Source organism: Euprymna scolopes, chromosome 21 (genome assembly GCF_053919585.1).
Source record: "Euprymna scolopes isolate OS-2025 chromosome 21, ASM5391958v1, whole genome shotgun sequence".
NCBI lineage: Eukaryota > Metazoa > Mollusca > Cephalopoda > Sepiida > Sepiolidae > Euprymna > Euprymna scolopes.
The window spans coordinates 50,461,367-50,481,361 of NC_136502.1; the positions used below are offsets into that span (position 1 = coordinate 50,461,367).

The following is a 19,995-nucleotide window of genomic DNA, read 5'->3' on the forward strand; positions in this document are numbered from 1 at the left end:
GTGTGTTTTTTGTTTGTTTTTTTTTAGATGATGAAATCAAATTAACTGGCAGGGAGGGGAAAAGGCAATAAAAATAATTTGACAATTGGTTGTTAGTTTATGGAGAACATAAACATCAAATTTAGCATAATCGAGTTTATTCAATTCATTTTCCATGCATGATGTGGAAATTTTGAGAATTTCTGTGATTTATGAGGTTATCAAATGACAATCATTTTAAAATATGGCTTTCTCATGGCCATTATCAATCATCTTTTTTTTCTGGCCGGTGCCAGGAGCATTTCTCATGGAAAAATTTCCTTTTCTGAATGAAGCAAATTATTTCTGGCACACCCATTCTGTAACAGTATTCTCACCATGTTATATCTTTCTGCAGGTTTCTATAGATTTTTTTTTCCTCTAATAAAAAAACATAAGATGTCAGCAGTGATCTGCTTTATCTTCTATTTCATGGCCTGCAATACAAGCAAATATGTAAGAACTCTTCTGCTCGCAGGTTTATTACACATTGATGTTCACATGTTCGCTGCACCAAATACAGAATTTGAAGAATAGGAAAATGAAACAATCTTTTGTATGCTGAGGTGACATTAAAAAACTGTACAAACTTTTTGTCCAACCGAATATTTGTGAGCATGTCTCTGCACTGTAATATACGAATGAAAAATAAACTTTTGATGATGCTGCCATATGTAACAGCATTAAATATACTTCCAAATCACTTCAATTTGCATCCTGGAATTCAGCAAAGTCGCAATGATAATCTATAATATAAATCTCACCTGTCTGTTTAAATGTATGTTTGTATGTCTGCCTTAAACTTTCGACAGAGGTGATGGGTTTTCACAAGATTGGTATCGTTTTGAAGCCGGAACTTTGGATGACAAATATCGAAAAATTGGCTAAAAACATTAATTCCTTCACTCTCAACTGGGGACTTTTCTACAGGGCAGGGGCGTTTTTCGCCAATATTTTCGAAAGTCATTCTCTCTTTTCGATTGTCTAGCCTTAATTTAAACCTACATCACTTCCGGTTTGGCGATGGATGGTTTCAAGCCTACCTGCCTGCCTACTACCACCACTTTTTTTTTTGCTTAACACACCTCCAAACACTGCGGCAATGTCAGGCACCCAGGCTAGTAATGAAATAATAAAAGTTAAGTAACTGAACTGAAAATACAGAATTATTCTAAAGTTATAAAATATAAGTCCCAGAAAGATGCTTTTTGCTATTTAAAAGATAATTAAAAAATTTGGTTGCTTTAAAATTTATAAAAGGAATCGTTTGCTACATGGCCTGTGATTGAACGAAAATTAACCAATCAGAGGCCATCTTTTAGAATCTCCATTGAACCCTAAATGAGCAGGTTTTTCAAGACTTTCTTCTTTTGTTGTAATCCTTCAACAGGTTAATACTGATGCTGTCTTCACCTTCAACACAGCTGGACACTTGTGGGTGGCAGTCATATAAGCATCTGTGGTGCAGAAGGATAAGGCTTCCAGCTTCTATAACCCAATGAGATGACAACAGACAACAGGAAATCTAAAAATGTATAAGTACAAAGCTTCAGAGATAAGTTCCCGCAAATGAAGCGTGTGTTTTTAGAGAGACGATGAATTTTGAATTAAAATAAATCACAGAAAAATATGTTCATTTTATATATATGTAGTTTATTATAAAGCATAAATGTTGGCATTTATAATTTAAATACAATTTAGAACCTTTGACGCCCCCCCCCCTCTGCAGCTCATGCATATATGGCATAATGTAGAGGTCTAATTTTCACAGCCTTCACATTAAATTAAGCTGTATTTCGGCAATAACATGTTGAATCTTGTCTTCCAAGTGGTCTATTGTGTCTGGTCTATTAGTATAGACATGGAATTTTACATATCCCCAAAGAAAATAATCTAATGGGGTTAAATCATACGGATGAGGTAAACAGTTGACAGGGCCATTTCATGAAATTATTTATTAATCAAATGTTTTTATCAGTAAATTGATTGTATTATGTGCTGTGTGGCATGTGGTTTCGTCCTGCTGAAAGCACATAATGAATTGCTAAACTTAGTTGAACTCAAAATAAATGATAGTTGCCAAATCTGCAAGTAAGGAAAACAGAGTTGTCAAATTAAATTTGGCCGTCTCTAGACAAAAAACACTATACTAAGTATTTGTAAAAAAATTCTCCTCTTCTCTTTATTTCTTTGAAATACAAGCTTTTATTCAACTTTCAATTGTGTTATGTGTTCTTTTTTTCCTCACTGATATCACAATATATTTCATTGCGCATATCCGATTGAGAACATACCAAATAATGGATAAGCATCTTCAAAAATACAAATGACAAAACACCTAAAAATCTTAAAAGGGGACTTTTTGTAGTAATTCTTTCTTTGTGTATACCTTGCTCTCTGCTATTGAGTTAACAGTGACTTGATTTGGTTAGTATGTAATTCGTTTACTATTTTTGGGGGGCTTTTATTACCCTCGTATACTGAAGCGATAATTACTCCGAGTTGAACTGGCTTGTTACAAAGAATGAACTTTTATATGGATATCAAATTCACATGCAGCCTCCAGTCACTTGTATATCGTTTTCAGAAGAGATCATGATGTTAGTTTTTTTACAGTTTTCGCTGGGAGGTGTTGATGCCCCCCTACATACAGCGCCTATTACTCCCAAATAGTCATCCATCTGGTATTGACCAGGCTAAACATTGTTTAGCTTTCGTGATCTAACGAGGACTGGTGTTTGCACATGTTTATTCCATATATCTTTTATTACATGAATTAATTCACATTCATATTTTATTCTATGCAATATACAAAGCCTTCCACAGGTTTATATTCAATTTTTATAAACTATCTGCATCATACGTTTTAATAATAGTCCAATAAGAATCTGAACGTCAACAGCAACACTTAACTATGCGTCCTACACAACCAACTAAATTTATATGTAATAAAAGTAATAAGAAATCAGTCTTAAACAATCGCTATATATTATAAAAGTGACCTTGTAGTCAGAATTATTAAAAAAAAAACTTTCTGAATTTTATAGATGGAGATTGGTTAATTATATTAGAATCTTCAGATTATTGTTCTTATCTTGAGTGTCGTTTTTACAATATTTCGGTCGATGTAACCTCCACCATTTTCAGGTGTGTCTTATTGAATTCAGGAATGTTTCTGTTGAACTCTGGAACTTGGATGAAATTCTGAATAGAACCCTTTATTGACTTCACAGGGCTAGTATGCTCTTGTTCCGTCAGCCATAACTGGATAGAGGTCCTAAATAATTCGCAATTATATTTTTTAGTCGCCCACACTGACAAAAATACAATTGCAAATTACTTAGGAACTCTATCCAATCATGGCTGACGGAAAAGAGTATACTTCCCCCATGAAATTAAAAGGTTCTATCTAAAATTTTGTCCAATGCTGAACATATTTAAAGTGACGAGTCTTTAATATTTGGGCTGAAGACGGAAGACTTTGGTAGTTAAGTTTGTTGCACTATTTATTGTTATTTTTTATTCACTGCAAATGTTAATATTAACTATTTATTTCAGTTTTTAATTCATATTTGATTTGTTTTCTTTCACAAGAGGTTACATCAACCAAAACGTTGTGAAAATGACACTCAAGATGAGAACAGTAGCCCGATGAATTCAAATAATACTGTTTTGGTTTCAATTTTTAGCTAATAGCATCCAAGTCATATTCTTTTAGTTTTTGAAATCACAAGGATATATTAGGTACAATATAATAATCGGTAGAAAATTTTTTCTATAATAATACATCCGAAATCTGAATGAATTAAAATATCATATTTCAACATATTTTATGTCGGAGTAATGCCAGGCAGCGTTCTAGTTTTTAATAAGAATAAAAATTCATTTCCTTCTTTTGTAGTAAAAAACATGTTAAAAGAAAAGAGAAAATTTGTGACTTACGTGTATAATATAAAATGTTCAGTTTTAAAACGTTTTTTTTAAATGTTTTAAACTTGGTTTCATTTATTTTGCTCACATCTTGATAAAATCATTTCATTGTTTCCCTTAAAAATGAAATAATGTGTTTTTAACAAATCTTTTTTTTTTCCTAATAAAATGATTAATTGAAAAAAAAAATTTCAGATGATGATTGATTATTCATATTTAGATTCTTCAAACTACTGTTCTTTTCTTGAATGTTATTTTCACATTTCTAACCTTCTTCAAGCAGACCCATGGTACAGTGAATAGAGTACTTAGTAAAATTTAGTTGTAAACTTATACTCTCGTGGAGGTTGAAGGTTCAATCCTCAGTGGAAGTGATACCTAAAATACAATTGCGAATTAGGACTTTTATCTAATCATGGCAGATGGAAGAAAAGCATGCTACCCCTCATGATTAAATAAAGAGTCCCTTCAAATTCTGTGCAAATTTCCAAGCTTGACTTGAATATTTCAAGAGAAATATTTTTAAGTTCGACGAGATACACCTGAAGAAGAATCCAAATAATACGAATAATCAAAAACTCATTTTGTCAAGATTATCCAAAATATGAAATCAACTTTTAAAGAAATCATTTGTACAAAACTACACAAATGTTGATCTGATGAAACGGAAAAATGAAAACATTCAAAATAACCTGTCGATTTTATATTGTCATAATTTTGCAAGTGCTCCCTCGGTACAATGGGGTTCATTACAATTACATTTATCCAACAAGAACTATATTATGAGGGACGTTCCATAGTAACGCCCACTATTATTCTGCTCAAATTGATCAGAAAGGATTGCAAATTGAATTCTAATGATAACTGAACTCCTGTATTCATGACATGCAACTTTCATCTCTCTGTTACAGATATTGATGGTGTAAAGACTAAAATATCACCTCATGACATAGAAGCAGAAAAAATTCAACCGATCAATATTCAACAGTGCCTCTTGAAAGTTTATAAAGCTTATTTAGTTGCTGGCAGCACAGTGAGGAGATGGGTTTATTGATTTCAGAGTGACAAAAGAGATGTGATTGACAAAGCACGTTCCAGACTTTTCTGACTGGGGCATTGTTCATCGTTGGCAAAAGTGCATTGCGAATGGTGGGGACTATGTAGAAAAGCAAGTTCTGAAGCACAAAACTTTGCTCATTTAATGGAACAACTCTCGGTTTTCATAGATCTTCAACGTTTTAGTTTTTTAGTTAAAAAATAAGAGGCCTTACTTTTAGAACAACTCTTGCAGAGCATTGATCTGATGCTTCATTCAATGAAACAGAAAAAGGAATATAGAAAATGCTGATATAATCAGAAACTGTTGCTATTTCAAAGTTTTCCATGACTTTAGAAGTTGCACACCCAAGCATTGAAAGCCTCATCTACCCTATTAATTTAGCCCATAGCTGAAGAGCAATACACTAAATGCCTTATGGAAAATGATCATTGTTTTGACTTTACTAGCGCTACAGTAATTAAATCTATACAAAAAGTGCTCACATATACACCGATAGCATAACCTCTTAAAACTTACTAAAAACTTAGAATTAAACAATTATATCGCCCTCCTATATAATGTAATAGCAATGAAAGCAATATACACTTAGTGGTTGATTCTCTACTTTTAAAATTATGTTCTTCTGTTTCCATTTTTCTTCTATTCTTGTACCCATACATCATCTATGTTTATTTTGTCTGCGAGGCGTCCCAAAAGAAATGCTTCCTATTTTTTTCTGCCAGAATAGATAAGAGGGGATTGCAAATTGCATTGTTTTAATGACTGAACTTATGCATTCTCATGACCTGAAAGTTTTATCTCTATGTTGCAGGTATTGATGGTGTAAAACTCTAAGAAAGGAACACCTTTCATGGACGTGCATAAGAAGTAGAGATGCATCATTAAATTCCTGGCAAAAGTATATTGAGAATAATGATTACTATGTAGAAAAATAAATCGTAACGCACAAAAGGTAGCTCGTTTTAATCGTACCATTTGCATCGTTATAGCTCTTTAACTTCTTTTAGTTAAAACAGAGAGAAGGCCTTACTTTTGGAATGACGCTCGTATATATATTTTTAGTTCGTATATACATATATATCGCCCTCATTTGGACTCATCAGTTAAATATATCCAAACTCTGGATGCTATCCAACATGCTAACCTAGCAAGCAATTAGTAATAGAATTTTCAGAATGTGAGAGATTATATAATTATTTCCACAGCCAAACAGCGTTGCAGTGCACAAGAGCCATGACAGCCAACAAACCGAAAGTCCAAGACTCACTAACCTTGTCCTGGCGAGTATAAAATTTCTACTTGTGAGACATGGGCTTGAGTTATAGCTTAGTTGGATGACTAAATCCCTTATTCAAGATGCAGTAGGTCAGTTTCACAGTCGGACTTCGCTGCAGTTTGCTTGATCCGTGTCAGTTAATAGACTTTTTTTATGTGTGGCACATTTGCTCAGGTGGCAGAGAGCTCACCTCGCATGCAAGAGACTCGGGTTTCAAATCATGAGTTCGGATATGTCTAACTGATAAGACTAAATGAGGGCGAAACTCTTCTGGAGATGTCATGTAGAATGGACGTGTGGAGATTTTTTTCTGACTTTCTTAGAAACATATTGTGATGGAGTAAAAGTGCTTTTCGTCTGTGTCCAGTAAACCATTGGGGGCTAATGTTTGTTGTTAGTATCCGCTTTATGTGCTAGATAGCTGCCATTGCTTTGTGGGTAATAGGCTGATGATACTCGCAGAGATATGCCCCATGTTTTGAGAAATGTTTTCCATTGATCGGAGTTGTAGGGGGGTCCACCATCACAAGCAATTTTCTCTGGCACACCATAATTCACAAAGAATCTGTGTAGAACGTTGTAGCATGTGGACATCCTAGCATCTTGGTGTATTGACAATACCTCTGTCCAACCGGAATATCTGTCAGCGTATTTCATATATATTTCCGTCCAGCCATGTTGAAAATATCTGTCACTGTTGGCTGGAATGGATAGTCCTTTTAAAAAAATTTTTTTTTTAATTACATTTTCACCCCAAACAAGGCACATTGCCACTTTGAGGTAGGGGGCTACTATCAGGGGCAACAACTACTGGGGTACTATGTAGGGAGTTGGGAAGCAAGATGTCGGTTCATGTTACACTTGAACTTCTGCACATCAGTACAGTTGGGGAAGCAGGGACCTGGAATGGAATTCCAAAGTCTAGCGGTTCTGGGGAAGAAACTACTGGAGTAGAAAGATCTTTTATAGATAGGGATCTCTACTGTGTGGGGGTGGGATTTACCTGCCTGTCGGGTTTGTCGAGGGTGTTTACGCTGAGGGGGCACAAGCTGGGTGAACAAGCTCGAGTGCAGGTTCTTTATTGTTTGATGGGGCAATTTCTTGCAATTGTGCACCGATAGTAGACTAAAGAAAAATCGCTATGTGGCATTGCTTCTCATGCTATTGACCCCTTGATGGCAAATATGCAGCTCGTCGATAAATTCACGGTGTAGTGTTTTTAGAATAAATATGGGCCATTCCTTGAATACTAGGGATTGAATCGTGTATAGGTCTGTTGCATGAGGGACTAACAAGGGTTTTCACCGTCTCGAGTTGCGTCCCTTACCGGTGTACGTGTTTGCTTTGTTTACAAATGTTAAATAAAGACGCCATTATGTAAAAGCCGATCTATCGTTATGTCTTTTATAATCCATTGACATCCTCACTAAGATAATGACACATGGCGGCAGCGGTGGCATGGAAAGATATCAAAGTAAGATGTAGAAAAGAATAAGAAGCGGAAAGTAATTTGCAGAAACAGATAAGTAACTTTATTGTTCTTGTTTCAAATTGTAATTTATACGTGCATCACGTGGACAGGGGAAAAATGTTGGAAGCGGACATGGAAGAAACAAACAGACCAGTGGCTGGCATAAGGCCTCCGGCACTTTGGCTTCATACATTGGGAGACAACGCATTGAAAGTTTACTACGGGTTTCAATTTTCAACACCCGAGGATGAAAGAATACACTCCGAAATTATTCAAGCATTTAATAAATATGCTATAGGGAAAACGAATGAAACCTATGAGCGTTACGTATTTCATTTTAGAAAGCAAGGAGAATCAGAGACTGTGGAATCCTCCATTACATCACTTTGGACGTTGATAAAATCATGCAATTTTTTGCGACAATTGCGTTTCATCAGTACTCAGAGATCAGGTAGTACTGGGAATATACAACCCCCAGACACAAGCTGAGTTATTGAAAATAAGACAGACTTCCAAAAATGTATTGACATCTATAAGCTGTCTGAAAATGCTACAGTCCAGTCCAGAATCCTAAGGCCTGAAGGAGTGAACAGGGTTGAATTTAAACCTAGGAGAAAGACATCGGCACAATCTGACAGAGAATGATAGGCGTGTGCATTGCGGCATGGAGCGAGCAAAGAGTTATGTCCTGCATTTGGTAAAACCTGTTATAAATGTAAGCGAAAAAAAAAAACACTTTGCCATGACATGCAAAGTATCAAGGAAAAAGAAGGTGCAGACTGTCAAAACCCAACATTATGACCAGAAAAACGACAGTAGTAGTTGTTCAGACTATGGACATGTAGACAGCGTAACAATTAAGAAAAGGGTGAATGCTGTAAGTCAAGAGGTGATAAAAGCGGAAATGATGGTGAAAGGAAAACCAATTGCTTTTCAGCTCGATAATGGAGCGTCCGTGAACATATTGAATGAGAAACCCGTGATTGGAAAAACACTGGAACATTCAAATAAGACTCTTGTCATGTGGAATAGGGCGGAAGTGAAGCCATTGGGAGAGTGTCGAGAAAAATGATAAACCCTAAAAATGGACAAAAATATGCAGTCAAGTTTGTCATTATGAAAGAGGATTTCCATCTCTTACTTGGAGCAAATCCAATCCAGAAAATGGAACTTGTCACAATCAATAACGACAAATTCAAAATGGTCGCCAAAGCTTCCCAAATGAATGAATCCAGCAGCCAGTACTTAAGCAGCATTATCAATGACTTCAGAGATGTATTCAAGAAAGAATTGGGTCAATTACCAGGAGAGATACATTTGCAGATGGATTCAGGAGTAACACCAAATGTTGCAGCAACACGGAGAAAAAGACAGAAATAACCTTAAAAAACGGAAGGCTTTAATACACGATAAAATATATACAGGACAGTTTTCTTTAGAATAGAGTTCTCTACTGAAGAGCGTATAGACAAGGGGGAGATAATATACACTAAGTCAACACGATTAAAGTTATTGGTGAAAGGGGAATAACTCCGTATCGCCATATATTACATTCTCCTATCCTTAAAAGATTTAGAGTTTATCATATCGTACTGGTTTGCGACGCTCTCGTGTAGACCGTCTCAATTTTTCAGGTTCCTGGGTTAATGCAGGATCCTCATCCTCTGCTGACGGGCGGATACTCTCACTATCCGTCATGCTCGTCTCTGCCGGGTCATCTTTCATGTTTGGTCCTTCAGTTGGTGTCGGTGTAGGTGTGATTTCCTCATTTCTGGTGGTGGTTGTGTCTTTTCTTAAGGATAAGTCACCAACTGGAGCCAAGTCACTCATGGAAACTGTCGATTCCCTTCCGTCAGGAAAACGCACATGTGCATATTGTGGGTTCGCTTCTACTAAATGCACCTCTTCTACAAGGGGTTCATACTTACTGGTACGAACATGACGACGTAAAAGTACCGGGCCCGGTGTAGCGAACCAGGAAGGTAGGGAGTGTCCACTTGGTGAGCGTCATTGATAAGAAAATAGTCTCTCATGAGGGGTTGCGTTAGTTGCAGTGCAGAGCAAAGATCTGATTGCGTGTAGTACTTCTGGGAGTACGGTTACCCATTGAGCTTCTGGGAGGTTTCTAGAGGCTAGCGCCAGTTGTACGTGTTTCCAGACAATGCCGTTGTAGCGTTCACATTGTCCATTCCCTAGAGGGTTATATGGAGTCGTTCGACTGGTTGCTATGCCTAAACCGGTAAGGTATTCCCGGAGTTCCTTTGACGCAAATGAAGACCCGCGATCGGTGTGGATATATGAGGGCATTCCAAAAATGGTGAATAACTGGTTTATACACTTAATCACCACATCTGTTGTCATATTTGGACAAGCGAAGGCGAATGGGAAGCGCGAATATTCGTCGATCACTACCAACATATATCGATTTTTGGAGTTGGAAGTTTTTATGAAGTGGGTTAGTCTGGTGATGCCTGGATGACAGTCGAGTATGAAGGTCGAATAGTTTTTCTCTGCTAACGACAGCTCCACAATGTGCTCTTGATAGTGTGCCAGCAGGGATGTTATTCTTGCCTGGGCGGTTATGTCATAGTCATAACACTCCAGCTCCATCCTCCATCTTTGGATCTTATTGTTTTTAATTTTACCTAGTCTCTCTGAGTGGAACATGTAATGCACTGCTTGTTGGTCGGTGACAATTGTAAAATGTCGAGTAGATAAATAGTGGGACCATTTTTTGACAGCTTCGACTATGGCGCAAGCCTCTTTCTCGACTGAGGCGTGTTTACGCTCAGTGAGTGTTAGTGTACGTGAGAAGAAAGCCACAGGATGACCGGCTTGGTTCAATGTAGCCGCAACAGCTGTATCAGAGGCGTCTATTTCCACTACCAGTGGGATATTCTCATCGATGGAGTGTAGTAAGGCACCCTTGATCTCTTCTTTGAGGTTCTTGAATGCCTTCACGGCATTTTGCTTTGGGGGAAGGAGTTGGCTATAATCAAAGGTCTGATCTTGTCTGAAAATTTGGGAATCCACTGAGAGTAGTATGAAACCAACTCGCCGTAGTGCCGCTTTATCTCTTGGGATTGGCAGTTCCTTCAGTGGCCGTAGTCTTTCTGCGTCGGGTTTTATTTTACCCTGAGATATAGTGTAGCCCATAAAATTAATAGATTCTGTTGATATAACAGATTTATTTTCATTGAAGGTCAGGTTGTATAGCCGAGCTACCTCCCTGAATTTCATGAGGTTCTTATCATGTTCCTGCTGGGTCATTCCTACCACTACTATGTTGTCTACGTACACATAGGTACCAAGGAGGCCGTTTTGTTTTACTAGATTATCTATGATTCTTTGGAAGCAGGCCACTCCATTCGTAACTCCAAATGGTACTCTACAAAATTGGTATAATTTCCCGTTAGCTTCAAAAGCCGTATATGGTTTTTCTTCCTCCCGAATAGGTATCTGGTGATAGGCGCTTTTTAAGTCTAGTGATGTGTATAGGATATATCAGGAGATTTCCCACGCCAAGTCATCCATTCTAGGTAAGGGGTAAGCATCTAGTTTTGTAAATCTATTGATTGTTTGGCTGTAATCAACTACCAGTCTTTTTCTTTGTCGTCCATTCGAGACAATAAGAACTTGAGCTCTCCACGGAGATGTACTCTCTTCAATTACTCCCTTCTGAAGCATCGTATTTATTTCGGATTCGATAAAGTTTCTTTCATTGCCTCTGAATCTCCTAGACCTAGTAGCAATGGGTTTGCAGTCAGGTGCAAGGTTTGAAAAAAGTGGGGGACTGTCTACTGAAGCTGATGGTATGCTGCATACAGTAGGGAAGACACGACAAGATCTTTCCTAGGACCACCGAAAGCAAACAAGACTCCAGAATGTTGTCTCATGAAATCCTGACCAAGAATGACATCACTGCAAAGATTTGGTAGTACAGAGAGAGGAGTATTTGGGTAAGACTCACCTAGCAAGTTGAGGTTGACTGAGCAAAGTCCTTTTACTGGAGCGTTCAGTGGTGAAGAGGCCATGGAGACGGATCCTGAAGCGGGTTTTATTTTTAATTTATTTCTTGTTGCATAGTCGAGCGAAATGAAAGATCCAGAGCTCCCGGTGTCCATTAATGCCGCAGCTTCATTTTTTCCAATCATTATGTATACAGTGGCTCGCCTCAGTATCAATGAAGAGGAACAAAGAGAAGAAGCTGCCGTTGAATCTGAAGCTACTGTTATGGGTGCGGACTTATTGTTGTTTGTAATAGTAGCAAGTCTGTGTGTTTCAGTTGACGAATGTATTGAAGCTGAAGTAGTTGTATTTGGCCTGGACCGACAGACTTTCGCGTAATGGCTGATTTTATTACATCGGCGACACATGCTTTCCTTAGCTGGGCAGAATTGGCGATCGTGACGTGGTCTGTTGTAGAAATAACACCGTGATTTTGTGTTGGGGAGTGCGGCACAATTTTCCATCGTTGAAACGTTCCCATTCTCGGTTGTAGAAACACTGACTGGTGGAAAATAGCGCGAATAAGATTCGCAGTTTTTCTTAGCTGTGCTTAGCTTGGTCAATGGCGGTATCTAGATCGAGAGTCCTGTTTTCCAATAACCGTTGCCTGATGGTGTTCGATCATAGACTGGTAATAAAAGCGTCTCTTACACAATCATCCCGGTTTTGTGCCATGTCAACTGCTTTAAAATTACATTCTTTTGATAGAAGTCGTAATTCTTGTACGTACTCATCAATGGTTTCTCCCTCTTTTTGAGCACGAGTTGACAGCACGTATCTGGCGAAAATTTCGTTGATGGGTTTAACGTATAATTCCCTGAGTCGATTGATTGCTGCCTCGTAGGTTTGTTGCCCTGCTACGTATTCATAGACATCCGAGGAAATGTACGTAACCAGCAGGTCTAGTTTATCGATATCATCCCGTATTTCAGTTCTCCTCATCAAAGCCGAAAAAGTCCGATACCCGTGGTTGAATATTTTTGTAGAGAAAGCGCTGTTAGGAAGTGTATCCAGTTTGTCAGGTTTTAAGAATTTGTCCATCTTCGTGCTTTCGTAGTTATATATATTTAATATTTTATCATGTATTAAATTGAAGTGAGTAGAGAAAAAGACAGAAATAACCTTAAAAACGGAAGGCTTTAATACACGATAAAATATATACAGGACTGTTTTCTTTAGAATATAGTTCTCTACTGAAGAGCGTATAGACAAGGGGGAGATAATACACGCTAAGTCAACACGATTAAAGTTATTGGTGAAGGGGGAATAACTCTGTATCATCATATATTACATTAGTGCCCCTAAAGCTAAAAGTTGAGTTAGAAAAACTGGTTAAGAAGAATGTTATTGAACCAGTGAGTGACCCAACACTATGGGTAAGTGCTTTAGCACTGGTAGCTAAGAAAAATGGAAGGCTATGGATATGCATAGACCCAAAACCACTTTGAAGAGGAAACATTTTCAGTTACCTACACTGGACGATTTACTACCAGAACTGGCTGACAGCAAGCTATTTTCTACCCTGGATCTACGAGATGGATTTTGGCATGTAAAATTAGACGAAGCCAGCAGTCACTTAACAACATTTTCTACACCATATGTTAGGTTCTGGTGGAAAGTTTTACCTTTCGGGATTGCTCCAGCACCGGAGATATTTCAAAAGACCTTTTTTGACAATGTGTCCGATTTAGAGGGAGTGGTAAACAAAGCGGATGATCTTCTGGTGATTGGGAAGGGTAAAACGATGGAAGAAGCAACAATTGATCATGACCAAAAACTCAGGAAACTGTTGCAGAGATGTCGTGATCGTGGGATGCGATTGAATGCTGAAAAATTGAACCTACGACAAACGTCTATATCTTTCCTGGGACACATGATTACCAGTGATGGTTTACATCCTGATCCTAGGAAGGTAATAGCCATAAAAGAGATGCCATGCCCAACAGATGTAAAGGGAGGGCAACGATTGGTTGGATTTATAAATTACCTGGCAAAATTTCTACCACACATATCTGACGTGATGGCCCCAATTAGAAATTTAGTGAAGGCAGATGTGCCATAGACATGGTCCCAAATTCAGGAAGATGCTTTTGAGAAAATATAAAGAGTTAGTGAGTGAGGCACCAGTATTAAGGTAGTATGACCTCAACAAATCTTTGGTCATTCAATGCCATGCAAGTGAGAAGGGCATGGGGGCTGCACTATTGCAAGAGTATCAACCCCTAGCCTATATCAGCCGTGCACTGACTGATACAGAAACTCGGTATGCACAGATTGAGAAGGAACTACTAGCAGTAGTCTAGACGCATGTGAACGGTTTCACCAATATACGTTTGGTCGACAGATAACAGTACTAACTGATCATAAGCCACTGGAGGTGATTATGAAAAAAGAATTGGTGAAATGCACAAAACGACTGCAAAACATGCTGATGCGACTACAGGCTTATGATGCTACAGTTCTGTACCATCCAGGTAAGAAAATGTTCCTTGCAGACACGCTATCAAGAACATATATCTATGGATTGGGCGGTGAATATATGGACGATTAAGATGATGTCAAAGAAGCAGAATATATTCCTGTAACAGAGAGGAGGCTGCTTGAACTGCGCTCAGCCACGAAGGAAGACAGAAGCATACAGCAAGTAATTCTGGAAGACAAAATAGATCTTGACCCAGAGGCGAGACCATATTTAAATATGCGGAGTGAAATGACGGTGCAAGATGGGTTAATTTTCAGAGGAAAACTTTGTAATGGTCCCACTGACACAGCGGGGAGTGTTGAAAGAAAAGCTGCATTCCACACACCTGGGAGTAGAAGGATGTTGCAGAAGAGCAAGAGAATGCTTGTATTATCCAAATATGAACAGTGAAATAAAGGACTACGTTTTAAAATGCCCCACGTGTAAAAAATATGAAGTAGCCAATCCGGCAGAACCATTAAAGGTCCATGAAGTTCCTGACAGACCCTGGGTGAAAGTGGGAATAGATCTCTTTAAGTTTGCAGATAGAGGCTATCTCTGCACAGTTGATTAAATGGGCAACTATTGGGAAATCGATCATCTTCTCAATACACAAGCAAAGACAGTGATAACTAAACTTAAACACCGTTTTACACGACATGAAATACCAGATCAGGTGGTAACTGATAATGGGCCTCAGTTTAGTAGCCAGGAATTTTCTACCTTTGTAAAGAAGTGGTGTTGTACACATACACCAGTCAGTCCATACAATAGCAAGGCAAATGGTAAGATGGAATCTGCGGTAAAGATGGCAAAAAACTTTTTCGGAAAGCGATGGAAGATAAGGCTGGCCCATACCTAGCAATATTGGATCACAGGAATGCGCCAGGCAGGGGTCTCTTATCACCAGCTCAGAAACTGATGTCAAGAAGAACAAAAACACTTCTCCCAACCAGAGAGGATTTACTCAAGCCAGAATTGCCCCAAAATCTAAGAAAAATAGTGAAGCAAGACCGCAGGAGGCAAGAACATTCTTTCAACCACAAAGTAAAACCACTGAAACCATTGTATCCTGGAGATGAAGTATGGATGAAACCACACATAAATGGTCAAAAAGAGTGGAGGAAAACAGTGGGATAGCGGAGACTGGATGAACGATCATACCATATAAAAGTGGATGAGGAATTATATCAACAGAATAAAATAGATTTGAAGAAAACTTCAGAGACACCCCCACTCTCATCAGCCATATTAAGTGCAGAGCGAGTTACCCAAGAATGCTGGGCGGGGCACAGAAGAGATATGCACCACAGAACCACCTCAATATGAAGGTGAAATAAGAGAAATCCCAAACCTGACCCCATCCCCAACAAAACCAAGCCCGAAAAGGTTGTGGACAACACGGTTGGGAAGAATAGTAAGAGATCCTGTGAGATTCAGGGATTTCACAACATAAGTGAAAGGGCAGAATAATCCCTGTTAGGTATGAGGGTAGTCAGTCCAATGAATGCCTAGATCACTATATTTTATAGACTCTGTTTTAATTCTTAGACTTTTTGTGTTTTTTTTTTTTGTTCTATTTTGTCATTGAGAAAATGGAAGATATTACATGAGGGACTAACAAGAGTTTTCACCGTCTCGAGTTGCATCCCTTACCGGTGTACGTTTTTGCTTTGTTTACAAATGCTAAATAAAGGCGCCATTATGTAAAAGCCTATCTATCGTTATGTCTTTTATAATCCATTGACATCCTCAATAATGTCTTTCTGCATATTCCAGAACTCTCTAATGTTCGAAGGGAGATGATCCTTATGTTCAGGAAATCCTTCCTCTATTATATCTATTGTATTGGTGATCTATCTTAGCCTCTCGCTGTATGCATGTCGAATTGATCAAAGATGTTTCTTGATTGTATTGAGATTCTATCCCAACTTGCAACGCTTCATCCATGTTGTCTGATTCAGCTGCTGTGACTTTGGTGGTAGGTGCAGGTATACGGCACATAGCATTTGCTTCACCATTGGCGTTACCTGGTATTGATATATCCTTGAATTGGTACATTAGGATTTTCTCCCTGATGTCTAATATCCTGGGATTTTTAATTTCGTCTAAGCTATGATCGTTGAATATCAGAAAAAGGGGTTGTGATTGATAACAAGTATCAAGTGAGGCAGCCCAAAACAAACATTTTGCAGCTTTCCAAGCCGAACTTTATGGTTAAAGCTTCTCCTTCAATCGGTGGTGCGTAACGGCTTTCAGCAGGTCTAGTGAATCAGGAGCCAGCATATATAACTTTACAGTGTCCTGGCCTACAAAGGTGGTTCATTATAGATAGGCATCCACAATTCTTTTGGAGTAGAGTTGTTATGAAGTATGTAGCTGCGGCTACAATAAAGTACGTAGCTATGATTACAACCTCCTGCGAAACTGTGCGTGTGAAAACACGACTAGCTTCGCAAGCCACCATCATTCAGGAATAAAGCTGCAGCATATTCTTAACTCAATGTTGGCTTTGTGTTCTCTCTGCTTCTCACTACATAACATGGTGTCAGCAGGATTTCTCTCTTCGGAATAATCCATATACACTCAGTGAACACTTCCAACATATGTTCGGTAAAACCCACGCGGTATGATACTCTAAATTCTAGTCTTACATACACCCTTGTCTCCGTATGGAAGAGACAATTATCAAACCACGTGGATTTAAACAAACTCAGAATTTTGACAAAGCCTATTCATCAATAAACATGGCCTATGCAATTCCACCACCAGCAAAAATGGAAATGGATGACGATTTGCGAGAAAACTGGGCGCTTTTCAAACTAACATGGGAGAACTATACGGCCGCGACGGAAATTGGGGGAAAAGCAGCAAACGTACAGGTAGGCACACTTCTTTCACTAATCGGCAAGGAATGTCTGCAAATATACAAAAACCTGCCGATGTCACAAAAAAAAAAAATTGGGAAATACTGACAGAGTATGTTGAATCCAAACAGAACATCATATACCAACGGTATATGTTTAATTCCTGTACACAGGAACAGGGTGGAAAATTTGACGCATATTTGATCAAACTAAAACACTTAATGAAAACGTGTGACTACAGTGCCCTTGAGGATGACCTACTGCGTGACCGAATAGTAACAGGCACCAGTAATAATAATGTTTGGGCCAGGCTCCTCAGTGAATCTGGACTCACCCTAGACAGGGCGATAGATATTTGCAGGAGTACCGAACAGGCTGAACAACAGCTCGGCAAACTGAACAACCCAACAGAAACTATCCACTATACCAAGGGAGATAAAAAAAGCCACGAGAATTCATAAAGGACTGCAAATTCTGTGGATAGAGCCACGCAAAGGAAAGTGTCAGGCTTATGGACTCACATGTGCTATCTGCTTAAAGCGAAACCATATTGCCAGAGTATGCCAATCACAGGCACAACCCACCCCATCACAACGGCAAAACAAATCCTCAACACAGCGAACTGCAAAGGTGCGCTACATGGAAACAGAAGCCGTCAACAGTGACAAAAGCATTATGCCCTGACAAATCTCACAGAGTGCAAACACTATCAGGCAGACGTCTGCATATCCACCCCAGGAGACAGCACAAAAACCTTATGCAAATTCCAAATTGATACTGGGGTCAGCTGCAGTACCTTGGCCTTTGCTGACTACAAACGCATTACTAAAGCACTGCTACAACCGTCTTTCACAAAGTTGAAGCTGTATGACAACTCTATACTTCAACCTTTAGACTCAATAACACTCCACTGTGAAGTGAAGGGAATAAAAAAAAGGTCACCTTCCAAGTCGTGGATAGCAACTCACCATCATTACTTTCTGGATGGGCTAGCTCTGCACTGAAGCTCATAGCTTTTAACACAGAATGTGTGTGACAGCTGAGTGAAGTAAGGAGGCAAAACGAATTACAAAAGAAAAAATCCTCAACAACTACAACAACATTTTCTCTGGACTAGGAAGGCTACCAGGTGAATATAAAATTGAAATTGACCCAAACGTCAAGCCTATGCAAAATAGTCCTCGCCGAGTCCCTCTGCCACTTAAAGTGGAGTTAAAAAGAAAACTTGATGAAATGGTCAATGAAGGAATAATAGCCTGGGTCACTGAGCCAACTTCATGGATCAACAACCTAATAAAATGCGAATATGCATTGACTCATATCACCTGAATAAGGCGATCAGGCGCAACCATTACCCAACCCCAACAGTCGAGGAAATCGCGACGAAAATGAAGAACGCCAGACTCTTCTCAGTTGTAGATGCCAAAGACGTCTTCCTTCAGGTCGTTCTAGACGAGCCATCCTCATATTTAACGACATGCTGGACCCCTTTTGGCAGGATATAGTGGCTTTGAATGCCATTTGGAATCAGCTCGGCCCCCGAAGAATGGCAGCAATGACTTGACTGCTGCTTCAAAGGACTCCATAACATACAAGTGATGGCAGACGATACTATACTCTACGGGTCTACGATGCAGAAGTTGAAAAAAGTCATGACGCTGCCCTTGTGACACTTCTAGAAAGATGCCGCAAAGAAGGGGTAAAGCTCAACCCTAATATTAATAATAATAATAATAATAATAAGCTCAACCCTAATAATAATAATAATAATAATAATAATAATAACCCTAATAATAATAATAATAATAATAATAATAATAACAACCCTAATAATAATAATAATAATAATAATAATAATAATAATAATAATAACTCTAATAATAATAATAATAATAATAATAAGTTCAACTTAAAAAAAAAACTGTTAGCTACATGGGACATACTTTCAGTGCACAACGGTTGGCACCAGATACGGATAAAGTCAAAGCAATATCAGAGATGCAACGCCCTACGAACATCCAAGGCGTTCAGTGATTACCAGGAGTCGTAAACTACCTCGCCAAGTTTGTACCCAAACTTAGTACAGTATGTGAACCACTGCGACGCTTACTGGACAAGGAATCTATCTTTGACTGGCTGCCACAGCACGAAACAGCATTTATTCAGATTAAAAAGCTCATCACTGAAGCCCTATTCTTCATTTTTATGACCTCAATAAGGAGGTCACTTGAATGTGACAGCTCGGAAGTCGGTCTAGGGGTAGTCCTAACACAGGAAGGACATCCCATTGCATATGCATCCCGAGCACTCACAAAAACTGAGCAAAATTATGCCCAGAATTAGAAAGAGTGTCTTGCCATCATATTCGCCACAGAACGTTTTGAACAATACATTCTCAGTAAAAAGAAAAAGTATTCTCCGATCATAAACCACTGGAGACAATACTCGCAAAACCCATTCATGTGAGCACAAAGAGACTCCAGTGGATGCGGCTAAGGCTTCAAAAATACTCCTTAGACGTGAGATACAAGCCAGGACCCCAAATGTACATTAGTGATACCCTGTCTCGTGTGTCACTACCTACTCATGAAGTCACGACAGAAGATAACTGCACCATATTCTAACTGCAAGAACAGGAACTCACAAGAGACTCGGAAAACATCAATATGGAAAACAGCCTCTTTGTTACAGCCCACCATCTCTTACAGATTCGAGAAGAGACCAATCATGACACAACACTACAGACACTAATAAAGATTACAAAAAAGACAGAGGACAAAAACGACACTCCTCTAAACATTAGAGAATACTGGCCATACCGCTATGAACTGTGTTCTGAAAATGGTCTAGCATACCAAGGCACACGGCTTATCATTCCAACCAAACTCAGACCTGAGATGATCA

At 38.7% G+C, this 19,995-nt stretch overlaps 1 protein-coding gene across 1 annotated transcript in view; it reads left to right on the plus strand.

Moving 5' to 3' along the window:
- The window catches only part of LOC145242793 (uncharacterized), a 131,998-nt gene that overhangs the window by 50,718 nt on the left and 61,285 nt on the right, over positions 1–19,995 (plus strand). Inside the window, exons 3-4 of the mRNA XM_080105926.1 lie at positions 11,842–12,012; positions 16,873–17,106. Coding sequence (XP_079962052.1) covers positions 11,842–12,012; positions 16,873–17,106 — 405 coding nt within the window. The remainder of the gene's footprint in view (positions 1–11,841; positions 12,013–16,872; positions 17,107–19,995) is intronic.